This window comes from Lagenorhynchus albirostris, chromosome 10 (genome assembly GCF_949774975.1).
Source record: "Lagenorhynchus albirostris chromosome 10, mLagAlb1.1, whole genome shotgun sequence".
Classification (NCBI taxonomy): domain Eukaryota; kingdom Metazoa; phylum Chordata; class Mammalia; order Artiodactyla; family Delphinidae; genus Lagenorhynchus; species Lagenorhynchus albirostris.
Genome location: NC_083104.1, coordinates 32,141,684 through 32,161,341, shown reverse-complemented (window position 1 = coordinate 32,161,341; position 19,658 = coordinate 32,141,684). Strand labels below are relative to the sequence as shown.

The following is a 19,658-nucleotide window of genomic DNA, read 5'->3' as shown; positions in this document are numbered from 1 at the left end:
TGCTCCACGGCATGCATGATCTTCCCAGACCATGGCTTGAACCCGTGTCTCCTGCATTGGCAGGCAGATTCTTAACCATTGCGCCACCAGGGAAGCTCTCAAGGAATAGGTCCTTTTAAAACCCCTTTATGCCTTTCCCTAAAACTCTTCTGCAATTTATCATTCTCTTTCTCCTCTTATCAGAATTCCTACTAATTTAAAAACTTTTTAGAATGGCTCTTTAAAACTCTCCTGCCTTCCACCCAAACTCTCCCCCATTATCTACCCCAATCTTTTTTTAATGAGATAAAAGCAATGATTACCCTAATCTCCAACTTGAAAACTGTGCACTTAAAGGGGAAAAAAAAAAAAAGTGTGACCCTTTAAGTAAAAGGAAGAAAGCTCAGTTGATGGGAAATGTGCTCAAGTGAAAAGATGTTGGGATAGAATTTCTGTGTCTCAAGCTTCAAAACCCAGGGAGGAGAACAATGAGGCAGCCTGCGTGTCCAGAGCAGCCCTGAGAGACCTGGTTGGCAGTCACCTTGGGCGCGCCAGATACTCGGAACCCACCACTCCAGCCCCCCACTGCAGCAGTCTTCAGGCAGTACAACCAGATGTTACATTTTCTCTGCTTAATTTTGGTAAAACTCCATGACCTCTTTCTCAAATTAAAAAGGCAATGCTATTTTTTTAAACCACAGGAGCTATCTTTAGTGAACGCTTCTAAGGATTTCATTAATTCATAGCCAGCCAACCAGGACTTTTCCCACAGTCTCCCACAAAAAAGCCCGGGAAGTCACTGATTGCTTGGCTGGATCTGAATATGAGCAGAGGTAAGATCAGAAATATCTAGTTCCTCCCACAGGGAGGCAAGGCATGAAAATCAAAGCTGGGCAAAACCTCATTACCACAGCTGGCCGGCAAACCCACAGCCCTGGAAAGGCGGCAAAGAGCATCTTTGATTCTGGATGGACCCTCGAGTGACTTCAGAAAATGAAAGGCATTCACAACCAGAGGGGACCGAAAGAAAATGAGACCTGTATCTCTGTTAAAAAGACCAAGCTGTCACACCACCTAAGGGCTGCTGCCAGGGAGTAAGAGTCATTTCATTCACTTTGTGTCGTAAAGTCCAAAACCAAGATGCTTAGTTAGCGCTTAGCAGTCATTTTTTACATTTTTTTCATCCACAGTGCAGCGCAACCTGGACAGTCCAAACATCCTCTCTTCAAACAACCAACACTCTGCAAACTGTGATTCCCATCCAGTACCAGCCCTAACCACTGCCTCTCTCATTCCCTGGGAATCTGTCCTGCAGCCTAGCAGTTGGCCAGTATGAGGACACAGTGCCAATAAACTGTGGTGTGAATGAAGGCGAGCATATTTTTATGCTACTCTCAGCACCTAATGCCACATGATGCACCAATGTTAACAAAACATAAGTAAAACCAACTATACTTCAATAAAAATAAAATTTTTTAAAAAAATAGAACATAGGTAACTATAGAACTTCAGAGGAAACTGTCATTACAATTGCTCGCCTTACATGTCACCTCCTCAGAGAGGCCACCGAGCTCACCAGCTCTCATCACCCCATTTTAATTTCCTTCAGAGCACTTAGTCACACGTAGGGAGAAACGACTATGTGCCACCACTCATCTCCTGGTGCAGCAGGGAACGAAGCAGATCAAGGACCTGCCGCCAGGGAGCTGATAGTGCACTGAGGGAGATGCACAGACAGACAAGAAAACACTCTTGTGTATTTCATGGTAAAAAAATTTTGTGGAGAAAACTCAAGTGAAGAAAAGAGGTGAGCGAGACAGCAGCGGTTGCTATGTTAAATAGAGCAGGTCTGGTAGTTTGTTATCCTATTTGTCTCCCTTACTACAATCTAAGCTCCAGAAACCAGGCCTCACACATAGAAAACGCCAAATACTCCCTGAATGAAGGAATGGCTGCTGAGGGTCACTCCTGTCAAGCCATTCATCTGCTGGAGAAACCTTCCAAGCCTCACCATTCCTGACAAGTACAGGTAGGCAAAATTCAAGGCACCCCTTTATCTAGTCCCAGCCTCCGTCTTCAGCCGTCTTGTTTCCACTGCCTCCAATGAGCCACCCTCCTCCAGCTTTACCCGCGTTTTTCTTTTTGTTTTTTTCCTCTCTGTATTTTTTTTTTTTTTGGCCGCGCCTTGCAGCTTGCAGGATCTCAGTTCCCCAGCCAGGGATGGAAACCGGGCCCCACAGTGGAAGTGCCGAGTCCTAACCACTGGACCGCCAGGGAATTCGCACCCACATCTCTCCTTCTGCCCAAACTGTCCCCACCTCCTGGTTCCACTCACCAGAGGCCACACTCAAAGTCCCCCCAGTGAGGCCAGTCTTCTTCAGCCATCTGATCCCTCCCTCTAAGCCTCCTCTGAACCATCCAAATTAAGTGTCTTCTTCATAAGCAAATCAAGATTCCCCTTCTTCGCTGCATCACTGCAAAAGACTGAATGCATCCCACTAAATCTGGAGGCATGATGGGGCGAGTCTGACTTTACTAAATGTAGGCTTCCTGGCAAAGGTGAAATTCACACAGGGAACCTAGGGGGCTTTGTGGAGAAGCCTCCTGGGGAAAGGCGGGCCTCCTCCAAAGCAGGGGAAACTGAGGCAAAGCAAGTAGCCAGAGTTACTGGGAACCAACTGAGACGTGGGATAAAAAGCCAGAGTTCCAAAGGTGGGCGCCCAGCAGCACCTCGGACATCTGCTCCGCACCACCCTGCTTCTCACACTGGCCAGTGCATAAAATGCAATGTTCTGGGATGAGGGGCAGCAGGAACCGTGGTTCATGCTCCTCTGGGAGGAGTGGACAAGGCAGAGCGAGGACGGGGAGTTGCCTTGCAGACCCGCCTGGATAGGAAGCCCCTACAGACGGGGGCCTGGTCCTTCTCCGCTTCGTGTTTTCCCAGAAAACGTAACTACAGTTTAACCACGGCCTGACACGGGAGCTGCTCTTGCCTCCTCACACCAAGTAAGTCTTTGCGAACTTCAGATATCGAGCAGTCACAACAAATCCTAACCATACGAGGGCCTGGGCCCCACCCAGAGCAAATGTTCCCCCTCCAGAGGATGGAGGCGATAAGCTGTCACTCAACAGGGACCATGCTCAGGCTGACTGCTCCTGCATTTGGTCCGGACTGCATTGCATTTTCCTCAGATAAAAGGGGAAGAAACCCTCTTAAGGAGAAGAGGAGCCAGAAATCACCTGGACAGAATAAAATCACAGAGCACCACATGGCGCATCTCAGGAAAATGTACCTCTTCTTTACAAGGAAACCCTCCGTCTATCCCCATCAGCCCTCCCACTGGCAAGTAAAACAGTTCAGCTCAGAACAGAAGTCTGGGGCCACAGCCAGCATTTTTTAAAGGGTTACCATTCATTGGGGGGAAAATCTACAAAACTGACAAAACAGCACACTTGGAAAAACTCCTAGTTTTTAAGGGAATAAAGGACTTTCAAAATCTGAAAACGTTATAGTTAAAGCCTAATCCCTTATGATTTCAAAAGGATTCATCTGAAGTATTCATTTAATGTGTGAAAGGTAAATATCCATCTGAACATTTTAATTAATGTTACCAATTTCCATTCTCTTTTCAAAGTCACTGCTTCAATTTTATAGGCATTTCTGATAAGTTCAAGCAAGCTCCCCTACAATGTAGTAATTTTAATGAAAAGCCTCATGGTTAATGCCTATTAGATGAGGTTTGGAATGAAGAAACATACAATAAAATTATCATTTATTAAACTTCCCACAATACCTGCCATCTGTCCTGCCGTTTCAACTTTTAATGTACCAGCCTTATGCAAATAAGACATTAGGTTTACTGTAAAACAAATTCTTCTTAAAAGTGCATAGTAAAGGTAGTTTGCATTTACCCTATTAAATCACACAATTTACAGGCCAACTTCCGTTTTAGAAGAGAATTACATGTGTGTTCACATCACATCTTTATTTTGTCATCCATCCAGTGATTTGTTGAGGACAGCTGGTACCTATTAAGTCCCCCCTTTAAATGTTGTAGCCTTAATTAGCTACATCCACCTTCCCCCAACATTTCCAAACAAGGAACCAAAGAAAAGGAAAGCTGTTTTTATCATGGATGGTTTAAACAATGGAGTTGCAAATGTTAAAATAATAATCTTGGGCTTCCCTGGTGGTGCCGTGGTTAAGAATCCACCTTCCAGTGCAGGGGACTCGGGTTCGAGCCCTGGTCAGGGAAGATCCCACATGCCGCGGAGCAACTAAGCCCCTGCGCCACAACTACTGAGCCTGCGCTCTAGAGCCCACGAGCCACAACTACTGAAGCCTGCATGCTTAGAGCTCCTCAACAAGAGAAGCCACCGCAACGAGAAGCCCGCGCACCCCAACGAAGAACAGCCCCTGCTCGCCACAACTAGAGAAAGCCCGCATGCAGCAACAAAGACCCAACGCAGCCAAAAATAAATAAAAATATAATAAATAAATTTTAAAAATATAATAGTCTTCATTAGAGACTAACTAGTTATTCCATTTTTAGGCCCCTTCAGAAGAAACAGGGTACAGATGGAGTTTAAATGTCATGTCAGTCTTTGTTACTTAGGTAATTTTTCAATTGTTCAATTTCTAGTTTCATGCCTCATGTTAATAATTAAACCGTTCCCAGATACTGCTCGGGAAGGCATGAGGGACAGTCTTCCCAGATATATTCTTGGTATTATTTAAGCTATAAACGTTTTACTTGGGCTTCTGAACACGTGAGAACAAGCAGACAGAATCTGCAAGCAGAGAATAAGCCAAGTATGGTTTTCTATGAATAGACATCATGCTCTTCCCAGACACTGAAGAGTTCTCAACTCACACAATGAGAAATTCAGGTGATCAAATCGCTTTAACCTGCCGTATGTAGATGAAATGCACACTAATTTGGTTACAATTTAGGCTTCCCTTCTTAAAAAAAAAAAAAAAGCATTCGGGGCTTTAAGTGTGAATGACATCAACAGGCTAAATTCTGAGCAAGATAAGGAGCATGTCAACGAATCCCCTGTAGATTGGGTTTCTTCTTAGAGACCTGCTCCAGCTTTAATCTGCAGTAAGACTATCTTTTTCAATAGGATGTGATCACTCCTGGGCTTGTGTCTTTTCAATCAGCCGGTGGCCCTGCCGGGTTTAGAGTGGCAGAGAGGAAGTGGCCTGTGGTTAAACAGAGGAAATACCAAGGCATTTTAATAGAGCAAATAGTCTACTTCCCACAGGGAAGAGCTTCAAAGGCCTCAGGCCCTGGAGGAGACAATGTGTTACGGGGCCATCAGTCACCCAATCGTGTGTCAGGCCCATTCAGAACATCCTGGCAGCCAAGACAAACACTGCCCAGGAGGACATTGCCTCCCACCAGCCAGGCAAGTTGGGCTGCCTGGAGATGGGGCCTGTGGCACCAACACAGACAGGTCCCTTGGGGTTGCTGAGGGCAGAAGAACCTCCAAATCTGGGGGAGATGTGAAACGGAAATGGTCTTGGCTGCCGGAGTGGGGTGGCAGGAGGTCGGTCTGCTCCAGAGGCGCTGTCCCCCACTCTAACCTGTCAAATTCTGGGGATACCTGAGCCCCTGCCTCAGCCCATTCTCTTACAAATTGAGGATGGGGGACCCAAGCTTCCAGAAGCCTAAAAACCCATCCATCGGGGCAGACACAAGAGGCAGCAAGGAATGAAAGGAACAATTAATTGTTGACTGGGTAGCCCCAGCACCAGCAGACATCTGCCGGGGCACGGTATGTGAAAAGTTCAGGGACTGATGAGGAAAAGACAGTTTGAAAACTTTTTTAAAAGAAAAAAAAAAAAAAAACATTTTAGGCCAAATGAAGCATGAAAAATACTCAAATTAAAATAAAGACTTAAAAAAGCATTAGCTGTTCTTGCCTTTGTAAGGAAGCCATCTGTAAAGTTTGAATGGCTGAGGATATGATTTGGATCCTACCCTACTCTTTGCTGAGACTGTTTTCCAGACAGGCCCAGCTGTTCTGGGGAGGAACCCAGTAGAAGTGTCGGGTCCGCTTCACCCCCAGCCTCCTCTTTAACCCCAAGCCAGAGATACCCACCCAAAACGACTGGCTCCCCAGGTCCTCCTTCAGCCAGCCTCACCCCTGCCATTTTCCAGAGCTCGGACAAAGTCTCCACTTTACATTCTAAAAGTCCAGTGAAGTAATTTCAAGTCAAGCTGATTTTAAACGTTTAGAATGTGGCTTCCCGCCTCCTTCTTGTGACCGCAGAAGCCCTGTCCCCTAAAGCAACGATTCTCACCATTGAGAGCATCACAGGAACTTGTTAAAATGTCAGTTCCTGGGCCCCATCTCGCTCCCATTCTGGCCCCATTGGCCTTGAATCTGCATTTTAACGAGCTCCCAAGGCAATCCCAATACTGGAAGCCCCTGGACTTCACTATGAGAAATCATGTTTGGAAGGAAATGGTGCCTCAGTGGGAACTTAGTTGCTGGTCTCATTCACCCAGCTGTATCCCCGAGTTAATAACTAGCACAATGCCCCAGGCACTGCAGGGGCTCCGGGTCCACTGGATGGATGGGGGAGGGGAGAGAAGGGAGGGCTGCTCAAGAAAGATGGACCCCAGCCAAAGGATTCCCAAATTAACATAGCAAAACAGGCTGGAAGAAAGCATCACACTTCTTATAAAAATGTTTCTCTGAAAATGTGTCAACCGGGGCTGACTCATTTTTAACCAAGAATTCTGTAAAAGACACAGGAGCATGTGTAACATGGACAACACGGCCACAGGACAGGCAGACCAGATGCAGCCTTGAGAGCCACGAGCTGCAAGTGAATGAAAACACATCCAATTCAGAATTAAATAAACATGGCTGGGCCCGCAGCCAAGGAGAGTTCTTGGATTGGACTTTTATCAGGAACCTAAATTTTAATCAGCTGGAACTTCTTCTTTTCCAAGTACCACCCTATTCCTTCCTACCTTTAGAGATGAAGTATTTGCCTTAAATGGGAAACTTGCACTTCATTGTAAAGACGATGCCAGCATTCTGGCTTCCTGAATTCCTGAAGGAACAGACTTTGGTGGGGGAAGGCGGGGGGAGAGTAGAAATTGTGTTTCAGGGATAATAGACCAGGGAAGGTGTACCCCATCTAGGTAAGAAGGCAAGAAATGTTCCCTCCTCCTCCACTGCAGGAAAAGCCACTAAATAAAAACCTGTGGGAATAGATTCCTAATTTCTTGTTCCATAAATAGGCTTCTCAAACAACCAGCAAGGCAAGAGGAGGGGAAAAAACCTCAGTGCAAGTGACCAACATAAAGCTACCCATCACAAACAAAACCATTCCACTTCCAAGAAGCAAGCAGTTAAGACTCAGTGTAAATGAGGATGCTGGCCCCTCTGGAAGTTTTACAACTTGTTACTTCTTTGCGAAAATTGTATTTATTACTCAAAGAGCAACTTTACCTGGCAAGAGCCCTAAGAGACTTAAAAAAAAAAAAAAACTAGTTGAGGAAGTGAGCCCACAATTCATTTCTAAAACACTGCACTGTGTTCAAGATGGTATCGGCCCCTTAATTGCCCCACTAATAATGGGGAGGTTGTGAAATCTGACCACTTAGACCAGGCTGGCTCCTCTGAGAGCAGCCCCGAAGGGAGGGTTACAGCTGCTGAGGGTTAGCTGGCTCCAGACACCTTGCAAGTCCTGGGAAAATACACATTCCTGCAGGGGCAAGAGTTCCTGGAACAACCTCTCCCTGGAGAGCCAGGGGGTCAATCGCTCAGCTCCTCTCCAGCACCCAGATCCTGCCCCTCCCGAGGGCTCACTTCTCTACCCTGCTGTGTCTCCAGCTTCTCAGGTTCTGTGTGACGTAGACCCACAGGAAGCCCTCTCTTGCTTGCATCACACATCACCAACCCTTATTCTTATATGTTAACATAGCCCCAACTGTAAGCAACTGTAAGCAACCTCAGTCAGCACTGAGACTAAGTACTATGGGCTGAACACCCACTAACTGGTAGGGGACTCGGACATGAATCAAATAGCCAAGTAACTGTACACCAGTACTTACTGGGCAGCCCTCTGACAGCGCAACTTCCGTAAAAACTTACCTAGGGAGGTAGAGGCAGAGGAGGCTTCCTGCAGGAAGTGATGCAGGAGCTGAGAGGGGAGGCTGAGATGTAAAGAGAAGGAACACAGGCGGGAGTAGCATGTACAAAAGCTCACTGCGGAGAAGAGACTGGAGCTCACTGCTCTGATTGTGGCCCTTCCCCCACCCCCCTTCTTAAAATCGATCACTTCATACAGGATTTAGCAGGAAGGCTGCAGGGTCTACTTGGGTTCAGCCAAGATTTACAGGGCCCCAGGCTCTGAGCTCACCAACACAAGGTTAAGCGTCTGGCTAAAGAAACTACACTGAAGACACAGATGTGAACAAATACTGATGATGTAGTCTGGTGAGAACCAAAGGCAAGGACCTGCAGGAGAAGGCGAAGCAAGGGGAATGGCATTCAGAGGGCTTCCTTGAGGAGGCATCATCTGAGCTGAGTCTTAGGCCAAGCAGGGGATTCTCAGGGGAGGAAAAGCTATCCCAGGAGCAGGGGAAAAGCATGCCTCGGCAGCAAGACGGGCACAGGAGTTAGGGAGCAGGGTGGGAGGGCTGGAGTTGGAAAGGTGAGTGTGTAAGGCAGGTGGACAAGCTGGGTCAGGGAAAGCTGGTGGCTCCATCAGATGCATCAAAAGACCAGGAGGGAAGGAGCCACGCGTCAGCTTGGGAAGAGCCTAGAGTACAGGAGATGGCCCTGAGGCTTCCACGCTCATTCAGAAAGCAGGTGAAGATGACCCCAAGGAAAGGACTGTGAGGCCAAGGCAGGAGCTGTTGAGAGGGTCACCCCCAGCATGAATGTGAAGCCACTGGGATGAGGGCCCCCATTAATCCTGTGGGTATGCAGGTTTAGGGGCGAACACATTCCCACAGAGAGCACAAAACCGCCAGCTTGGCTCCTCTGGGGCCCGGCTATACCCACAGCATTAAAACTTCACAAGGTCTGTGCACTGACACGTGAAGCCACCTGGGCAAGTGCAGAAAAACAGCAAATTGGGCTGATCCACCTAGGCCGGCTTATGAAAATTCAGAATAAAATATCTGTGATGCTGTTATTCAAAAGCCAACACACCAGTTTAGATCCAGAAAATTTAGGATTGGTAAGTCAACATGGGAAAGCCTTAAGGAAAACTTTTTGATCTAAAAACTGAGGAAAATTTGGTATCTATTGAAAAAAAAATAAAACCCAAGAATAGTGGTATTTTTACTAAAATGGGACAGAGTAAGAAAATGTGATGTTTACTCAAATCGGAAGATTACATTCACTATGGGGTTGGTGAGAGGGTGGGTTATAGCTGTCTATAGCACAGCTATTGGGTTTGAAGACATTTCAGCTACTTGGTTCATACCTTGTTTTCTGCACTGTGTTTCTCTGAATGCGGGGCAAGTGAGTTGGAGGCACCAGCCTGTGCCCCTAAAGGGATGTCAGGTTCTACGCCTCAACTGCTTGAGGTCGTTCAGAGCACCCCACAAGAGGTGGGTGGACGTTGTTCTAAGAGAACTACCCCATACCCATCCCTCAGAGCAGTAGTGCTAGGGAAACTAGGAAATCCCATTTACTCCTGTTTTCCAGGTGAAGAAATTGAGGCTCATGGCTGCCCAGGAGAAGAGCCAAGGTCATGTTCCATGGCTGCCTGAGTGCAAACCGGTGTCCCCTCCACAAGGCTGAAGGCCGTGAGTGCCCTGACACCAGGCTGGTCCTGGCTTGGGTGGGAGGGGTGCTGGGCAGATGGACACAGTCTCCAGGTCCTCTGGCCGCCCAAGCCCGGGAGTCCTGATAGAAACTCGGGACGGCAGCGTCCCCGCGCACACCCCCCTCCCCATGTCCCATCGCCCAGATGGCATCGAAGAAGCGCTGGGTTAGGGGCAGAGGGCTCCAAGCACAGGACAAAGTCGGTGCATCCCTCCAGTCTCGTCTCGGGCATCTGCCCGAGGGGACAAGCTCATTCCTCCCTTTGGCCACGAAAAATATCCTCAACTCAAGCTGGATGGCGGTGGAGGTGGGGGGGTCATCCGTGAGACCGTTCGAAGCGCTGGATACGGGAGCAAAATTTACCAGCAAGTCAGGAGTCTGAGGTGGGGGTGAAAGTGGGGTAAAACGGCCTGGCCCAGAAGGAACAAAGCGGCTCCGAAAGAGGGGGGCGCACTCCTCCCCAGCACTCAGGGTCCCCTGCCTGGCAATCCCGGGCTTTTGCAGAGTTTTGGACCGGAGGTCCGAAAGAAGACCCCCACTCCCGCACCAAAGCGCCCCCCATGCGAACAGCTCGGAGGATCCCAGCCCGGGGCCCTGTGTCCTGAGAGGGAGAAGGTCCCGGGCCTGGAACAAAGGGTGGGGCGCCCTACTCCTGCCCCACGCCGGGCGTCCCTCTCGCCCGCCCTCCTGGAGCCGGACCCCGGCCAGTGGCCGCGCCTCATTAGCAACACAAAGCCGGGGTCGAGCGGCCTCTTTCAACCCAGCCGAGGCAGGCAGACGAGCGACCCGGGAGGGACGCAGGAGGGCGGGAGCAGCGGGATCCCAGCCCCACCGCGCACTCTGCGGAGAGCAGGCAAGTCGACGCGGGCGCCACTGCCCGCGAGCACCTGTGCCCCCGCGCTTTGGGGGACAGCAAGAAACTCGCTGTCCTCTCCTTACCCTCCAGCCACAGGTGTCGGCGCCCCGCGTTCTGCTGGAGCCGCCTGCGGCCACTGCCAGCTGGGAGCCGTTGAGGCAGGCGTTGACTGTGAAGAAGACAGAGCAGAGCTGCAGCCACGGGGCCATGGCCGTGCGCTCACCCAGCCCGGCCCTACTCTGCTCCCCGGCCGCCTGCCGCTGGCCAGCCCGGAGTGGGCGGTGGCGCTGGCGGCAGCGGCAGAGCTGGCGGCACCACCGAGCATGCGCTGCGGACCCTCGCCCCGCCCCTTCTCTCCGGGGCCCGCCCCTAGCCTCGACCCTCAGGTTTTGGCCCCGCCCCCTAGGTCTGGCTCTTCCTCTTGGCCCCGCCCCGACCTCTAAGCCACGCCCGCACAGCCCATCTCCGAGTGACTTTGAGAAGCCGACAGCTGCAGTTATTTCCCCTCACCTGAGAGGTCTTTTTTTTTTTTAATCCAAGGATTTTTCCACGTAATGCCTGCTCCCTGCAAAACTCGGGAAAACAAACAAAAAAAATGACAATAATAGTTAAAATAATAATTTACAAGTGCCTACTATTTGCCAGTCCTCTTCTTGAATCCTCTCAAACACACCTGAAAGTGTCAGTAGTATTGTTATCCCAGTTTTCAGCGCAGAAAACCTAGGGTAATGTGGTGGTTAGAGAAATCCTGGCTGGGACCTCGGACAAATGACTTGCTCTGTCCCCATTATTGTTCCCTCCCCCTGTAAACTGGAATAACAGAGAAAGTGTCTTAGTCTGGGGAGGATTCTACTGGTTAACACATAACAAGCATTCAACAAGTGCTACAATCTACTGTTAACTGACTTGCATAAAGTCACACAGCTGGCACCTGCCAGATCTGAGATTCAAATCCAGATTGGCAAAAACAATACTCCTAGCCATTACACTTGTCAAACTTACTCTTGTGAAGTGGGTAGTACCTCTGTTTGGGAAAGGAAGCTGAGGCTGGGAGTGAAGTAGCCAAGATCATCCAACTTCGCCACAAGCCCCTTCCCCCTTTGACTTGTCTCTGTGCTCTTGATCCCACCTCTTCACCCTTCTCCATTGCCTTATCCCTCATCTATGCCACCACCTCCTCCACAACAGCTTCCAAAGGGCTTTTTTTGCTTGCACTTTTGTCCCAAATACAATGCATTTCTGCACCTTGGATCCAGAGTGATCTCCAAAAAGGTGTCAGACCACTGCCTTCTCCTGATTAAAAATCTCCTGCAGTGGCTTTTATTCAATGGCCTTTAGAATAAAATCTGCAATGACCTCCTCCTCTCCCATGTTATCTCTTCCTACTCTGCCTTCACTACTTGGCTCCAGCTACACTGATCTCCCCGCTCAACCTCAACTTGGTTTTCTTGTCTCAATCAACCTTGAAGACTCTCACCTTTGCCAGTCCAACAAGGCAGCCTCCTCTACATGACTCTCTCCTTGCAGGGCCTAGAATCCCCTCCCTCTCCTGTCTGCCTGGCCTACATGTGGTGATAGACAGCTCAACTGCTACTAACACTGAGTTCCTGTATTTTCCATTGTGGCTCTGCACACCCTACCCATACCTTGTACTCAAACTCTCTGCAGAGGCAGAAGTGGCCCAAGCTTAGCAAGCTACCCTTGTGGAGACAGTAATGCTAGCAGAAGTCCTGGTGATTGGCTTCAGAACCAGGGAGCAGAGCCAGCTTCCCTTGAACTACAGAAGCTGGAAGTGGGAGATAGTGGTTGCCCAAACCCATCCTCCCTTTCTCGCTGCCAGAGAAAGGGAGGACGGGTTCCCCAAACAACAACTGGTGGTCCAGTGGGTAAGACTCTGCACTCCCAATGCCGGGGGCCCGGGGTTCGATCCCTGGTCTGGGAACTAGATCCCGCCCGCATGCCACAACTAAGAGCCCGCATGCCGCAACTAAAAGATCCCGCACTCCACAACAAAGATCCCACGTGCCACAGCTAAGACCCGGCACAGCCAAAATAATAAATAAATACATACATAAATATATATATATTTTTAAAGTCCACCAGAACACCCAGGTGCTGAGATTTCCTGTTCATGTGCACCACTGGACAGGAAATGTTTTATTTTTTCATGTCATCACCAGGATATTCAGGAATTCAGCCAAATCCAGCATCACTGCTTTGGTCATCTAGAAGAACCAGGATCCACAGAAGGCTGCCTGCAGGGTAACCTTCTCTGAATAGACCTCACGCGGTACGTTGCTCCTGTGGGGAAGCTGTAGACTCTATGCTCTGGTGCCTTCCAGACCTCTGCCCATCCTCCCTGACTCCCCTCTGGATCATTCCCAACCCCCACAGCCGGGAGCTGGGGATGTCAGGGGTTTGGCTACGAATGTCAGGAGTGCCAGGGGCTGAAATGAGGCCAGGACCACATGGGTGTTGGTGAAGCACCCGGGAAACCAGGAGACTACCTGCTCCTTAGGCTCTTTAATCTCTATGACATTCCAGCCTAGACATGTGCCATAATTTATTAACCAATCCCCTGCTGAGGGACTTCTATTATAATCAGGGATTCAAAAATATCCTCACACATTTATCTTGATACACTTATTCAGCTGTTTTCTTAAGATACGTTCCTAGAATCAGAACTGCTGGATTCTGCACATTTAAAACTGGCAAATTGCTCCACATCTCATTGCAGTCTTAATGGGCTTCTCTGGTTGCTAGTGAGGTGGACCATGCTCTCAGGCATTTAGAGGCCATGTGCATTTCTTCCTTTCTTCTGGAGTTGGACCCCAGAAAAAGGATCAGTATTTAGAGCTTATGATAGAGGGAGAGCCTTAAGGAGGGTACTGGGGAGAGGAGAACGTTTCTTCTTGAGTTTCACTCACATCACCAATCACCATATGACTGAGTGACTGGGGAAGGCAGAGCAAAGGCTCCTACATCCTTTCCAATCTCCACACCCACCGACTTTTGAGTTCCCTCCTGCCCACAGCTCGCTGCCCAGTCTGGCAACTGACAGCCCCTGAAAATATGCTACAGAATTTAGAGAGCGCTCCAACTTTTCTAAAGGAGTACAGAGGACACAAGAAAGAAAATGTCTAAAACATGGTTAGAATGACATCCCTCAAGACCAAAGACTGAGAGGCCCTTCTGTTTGCCTTCTAGGGAGGCCACAAGCATGCATGTGGGGGGGGGGCGTGGGAGAACCACATACATCAAAGGGAAAAATTTGGTCAGGAAATAGAGGCAATAAATTGGCATTTGGCAACATCCTCTCCATTCTGGTCTTCTTCATCAATTCTTTTCCTCTCATCCCCTCTTTTTATTGTGACCCTTCAGAATATTTGTGAGGCTGCAGGAAGTGAACCTCTGTACTAGAAACTGAGATAAAATGAGGAGGCCAGGCTCCCACAAGGCCTCCACGGTCTATCCTTCCTCTAGGCCACAGCAGAGCCCAGTTTTGTAGGTGCCCAGAGGATGAAGCCCTCCTCAAATACAACATGTAGTTTCACCCACCGTGGCTAGGGCTGTCTGTGGCCCAGTCACAATTCAAGCCACCCCTCATCTTCCCTATCTGGTTCACCTCTCTGCCACCAGTGCCCTGCACTCTGCCTGACACACATCAGTGGGCAAGAAACTGTTGCTGCCTCCATCCCTGGTTGGAATGAAGCTGGGGATTAAACAGATTAAATCACCTTAAGCCGTTGATGAAATGCAAATATATTTCCCCAATTTACCTAGAACCTAAGCAGATAAGAAAAAAATCCTTAACACGAGGATTGGATTTTGTTAGGAGTCAAATTATCCCCTGAAACATAAGAAAAGATAAAGTGATCATGGAAACATTTTGTATCCTGAATCATTTTCAGCTGAGAAGAACTAAAAACAATGAACAGTGGTTAGAAGCCGTGGGCCAAAATTCTAATTTATTTTTGGTATTGCGATGTACACATATTATGCACTAGTCAAGACATTAAAGGTAAAGTGTGTCCTCCACCCCATCTCCCAGCAGGCTGAGCGTGAAAGTTTCCCTGGGCTTTGGGGAGAGCAGTACGGGGAGAACTGATACACTCCTGAGAGCCCCGCCGATGTCAGTTCGGCCCCGGGCAGTCTTGGCTCGAACCGGGTAGTTGTCATCATGTCCACTTCACAGATGGGGAAGCCAAGACTCAGCCAGGAGTTCCCAGACTCATCTGATCCCCCAAACTCTGCCTGGGGCGCGGGCCCGCATCCTTCCGGAGCCGGCCTTGGCGCCGCCCAGACTGCCCAGAGGCCCAGGGCGGGGGCGGGCGTCAGACCCGGGGCGGCCGACCCAACCCCGCGCCCCGAAACCCCCATACACGCACCCCAAAGTGTCGCGGCCATTACACGGAGTTCACGCGTCCACTGCCACTTCCCGTTTCTTTTGAAGCGCGAGGAGCCCAGTCTCCACTGTAGCTGCCAGAGGGCGCGCGTGGTCCAGGTTGGAGACGCCCAAACAATCGCGGACTGCGCCGCCGCGAGGACACAACACTTTAGGGCATAGCCCAGATGCAGGGGCAAATGCTCGCTGTTAACCCAGAGCTGGTGCTAAGTTTGCGTGGAAGTAGAGTTCAGGAGGCGGTAAGAAAAATGTTAAATATGGGCTTTCAGTAACAGTGTAGCTCTGGGCAATTCAGTTAACCTCTCTGGATGTCACTTTTCTTAATGGCCACATAGGAATGACATGGATGCAGACCTCAGTGGGTTTTTGTAAATCTGAAGTAAGCAAATGGCTATGAGTTGTAAACCAGGACTTGATGGAGGCAGGCCCAGGGGCAGCTGGAATCCAGACAGTAGCCAGGGGAGATGGCCTCCTCTTGTCTCCTTCCGGAGCTCACACCCTGGTTTGGATATGCACTAGACTGGAAGGCTATGGACCATAACCTGTTTACCATTCATTCATTCAACAAGTGCTCATAGAGTCCCTGCACCATATCAGGCATTACACCAGAAGCTGGGGACAAGTGTGAACAACACGGACACTGTTCCCAACAAGACACTGTCCCAGTTGTCATAGAACCTACAAGCAAACATTCCATGGGGGACACTGGCATTACTCAAATAACCACATGACCAGGGGATAATTACAAGTAGATGGATTGTGTCTAAAGAAGTGATGCCTGGACTTCCCTGGTGGTCCAGTGGTTAAGAATCCGTGCTTCTACTGCAGGGGGCATGGGTTCGATCCCTGGTGGGGCAAGTTCCGCATGCCACACAGTGTGGCCAAAAAAAAAGAAGACCGAAAGATAAAGAAAGAAAGAAGTGAGGCCTGAGCTGATATTCCAAGTATAAGAGTTACCTGGGCAAAGGTGAGGGGAGCAGAGAGAGGAAGAGTATTCTGAGTAGAGGGAACAGCATAGGCAAAGGCCCTGGGGCAGCAGGGAAGGTGGCATCTTCAAGGAACAAAAGAGGCCAGTGTGGTTGGAGAGAAGAGAGGTGTGGAAAAATGACCGGCAGTGGTAGGCAGATGGAACTTTATGCCGTGTTTTGAACCTAAGAGTACCCAGCAGCTTCTGAAGGGTTTAAAGACAATGGCAGGGCTGTATTTTGAAAAGGTCCTGGTACCCCAAGTGCTGAGCACAGGGTACTACCTGCCATGTAGTCAGCGTTTGACACATACTTGTTGAATGAATGAATAACCAGGATCATTGCTGAAATTCTGGGATTTAATGTCTTGAATGCAAAAATAATTTAAAAGCCTGGAGAAACATCCAGCCCTACTAAAGCTCCAAATCATACAAATAAAATAAAATTCATAAAATTTTCTTGTGGTCTTTTAAGGTTATTTCTACTGTAAACTCTTTTATTATTTTTAATAAGACAATTTTGTAGAACAATTTTAGATTTACAGAAAAATTGAGAAGATAGTACAGAGAGTTCCAATATATCCTGCCCCTAGTTTCCTTTATTATTAACAAATTACATTAGTATGGTACATTTGTAACTATTAATGAACCAATATTGATAAGTTATCATAAGTGAAAGTCCATACTTTATTCAGATTTCCTTAGTTTTTACCTCACGCCCCTCTTCTCTTCCAGCATCCCATCCAGGATACCACATAACATTTAGTTGCCATGTCTCTGGGTCCTCTTGACTGTGACAGTTTCTCACACTTCCTTGTATCTGATGATCTTGACAATTCTGAAGACCGTTGGTTAGGTATTCAATATTTTGTAGAATGCCCCTCTACTGGGATTTGCCTGATGTTTTTCTCATGATTAGAATGAATATTATTAATTTTTACCTTAATCGAAATTATACGTGTACAAAGTTTAAAAAGGCTTATTAGTACTAACAGATGTATAATGGAAAAGCAGTCCTCTGAACTGTCCCTTATCACTCGCACTGCCCAGAGCACCCTCCTTCAACAATTTTGGCTGTTTTCTGGCATTTGCTGCCATATTTCTAAGTCCTATGCTGATCTTGCCTTTCTTGACTGACCAGTTTGGACACTGGCTCCTAATTTCCTGCTCTTTATGACACATGCAAATTGTGCTCTCTTTAAATTCCCTTCCTCTAGTCCCCCACTGAGGTTTGTGCTGGATGTCTTCCCTCAGCCCTTCCAGACCCACTCTGACCTGTACGGACCACATCAATGGGCTCTCTTACTCTAGGGCTTCCGGGTGGGTTGGGACACTGCAGGGCATAGGCAGGCAGCTGGAGTGGGGAGGGAGAGTGAGCAGAGATGCCCATGCCCTCAGTTACCTCTATTAGGTTGCTGCATCCTCGGCTCCACTCTCAGCACCCTCTCCATTTAGTTCTCTTCTTTTTTTTTTTTTTAGTTCTCTTCTGTTACTGACAACGGCTCCTCCACTTTTGCCTTCTCAGGTGTGGTGGGGCAGGAATAATGGCTTTCGCTTGTAGTTTCTTTTCACTGCCCAAGCAATCTCTGAAATTCTCCTCAAATTACCGCATTTAAAAGCTGTTTCTGGGGCTTCCCTGGTGATGCAGTGGTTGAGAGTCCGCCTGCCGATGCAGGGGACACGGGTTCGTGCCCCGGTCCGGGAAGATCCCACATGCCGCGGAGCAGCTAGGCCCGTGAGCCATGGCCGCTGAGCCTGCGCATCTGGCGCCTGTGCTCCGCAACGGGAGAGGGCACAACAGCGAGAGGCCCGCGTACCGCAAAAAAAAAAAAAAAAAAAGCTGTTTCTTGTTGGGATCCTGACTGATATATTACAATTTTAGTTAAGTCAATATTCAGTGTTTATATTATTATGACCATATGAAACATTATTCACCTTTAAGGCAAATAGTGTTTGACGATGGAATTTCCTTTCTTGATACAACTATTTTGGGGTTTTGTGTGTGTGTGTGTGTGTGTGTGTGTGTGTGTGTGTGTGTGTGTGTGTGTACTTAGTATATACCTTTGTAAAAGACTTTTGCTTTGTGTTATGCCCTCCTTGTTAAATCTTCCCATACAACTTTCCACAAGGGCAGGGGCATCAGCTTTTCTCCCAGTTCCATTTTATTCCAGGAGCATCCTGCCCTGGAGTCCCCATGTTCCTGCCCCAGTCAGGCTTGGGTGTTCTCTAGGTCTGCTGCCCAGCTGTCATACCCTTCCTTCTCTCTTGTGCTGGAATCCTAGGTTATGTTTCTTTTTGGGTTTTCTCACTCATTTTGGTGGCACATATCTTTCATTAGCTTCTTGAGAAAAGGTGTGGAGGTAAATTTTGTGAGACCTCGCATGTCTAGAAAACATCTTCATTAAACATCGCGGTTGATTAATAATTTGATTGGGTATTGAATTTTGTGTTGAAAGTAATTTTCCACTGGACTGTTGAAGGCATTGCTCCTCTGTCTTTCAGATCCTGAGGTTGAGGTTTAGAAATCCGATCGCATTTTTTATTCCTGGTCCTTTGGAAGTCAGTCAGTCTCTCTGTCTGTCTGTCTCTCTCTTAGCTTTTAAGCCGCTCTCTTTATCCCTGTTGTCACGAAGATTCACAGAGATGAGTCTCTTCATTCATTGTGCCCCTTGACTTCTGGGAAATTCTTCTGAGTATTTATTTTATTTTTAATTTTAATTTAATTTTATCTTTTTGGCTGAGCCACACAGCTTGCAGTATCTTAGTTCCCTGACCAGGGATTGAACCTGGGCCATGGCAGTGAAAGCACTCAGTCCTAACCACTGGGCCACCAGGGAATTCCCTTCTGAGTATTTCTTTGATATCTTCCTCCTTTCCTTTCCCTCTGTTTACTCTCTTTTTGGAAATCCTAAGTTGGTTGATAGGTATGCTAAGTTTATCCTCCAATTTTCTGTTCTTTTCTTTTTTAATTTGGCTGGGCAGTGCGGCTTTCGGGATCTTAGTTCCCCAACCAGGGATCGAACCTGGGCCTCCAGCAGTGAAAGTGCCGAGTCCTAACCACTGGACTGCCAGGGAATTTCCTATCCTCCAATTTTCTTATTATCAACTATTTCCCATCTCCTAGTCACTTTGTTCCATGCTTTTGAACATTTCTTCAACTAGATCTTCAAACTCTAATGAATTTTTATTTCAAATATTATATTTTTTAATATCTTATAGCAGCTCTTTCTTATTTAGGTCCCTTTTTCAGAATATCCTGTTCTTGCTTAAAGAAAGTAATTTCTTCTCTTGTCTCGCTGAGGAATAGTTTTTTTGAAGTTTTCTTCAGTTTCCTCCAAATGCCTTTTTAAAGTTTGTTTGAACTTTTCAAACACAATCAGCTTTTCCTGGCTCCTCTAAAATCATTCTTAAGGAAATGGACATGGTATGTCGGCAGGTTAGGATTTAAACTGGGCCATCAGCATCCAAAAACAAAGATCCCAGACAGGTCACAGACGTCAAGAGAAAAGAGGCCCCACTGAGACACTCAAATGAAACGTGGTCAATACACAACTTGGAGCAACCACGCCAACTCTTAGGCATTTTTGGGGGGCGGTGGGGGGTCTCACAGGTACGTTTGCTCATGCACGAGGGCACTGGGACTGCTGCAA

At 48.0% G+C, this 19,658-nt stretch overlaps 1 protein-coding gene across 1 annotated transcript in view; it reads right to left on the bottom strand.

Moving 5' to 3' along the window:
• Nucleotides 1–10,848, bottom strand: part of IL17RD (interleukin 17 receptor D) — a 60,555-nt gene extending 49,707 nt beyond the window's left edge. Inside the window, exon 1 of the mRNA XM_060164012.1 lies at nt 10,723–10,848. Coding sequence (XP_060019995.1) covers nt 10,723–10,848 — 126 coding nt within the window. The remainder of the gene's footprint in view (nt 1–10,722) is intronic.
• Between the last annotated feature and the right edge of the window lie 8,810 nt (nt 10,849–19,658).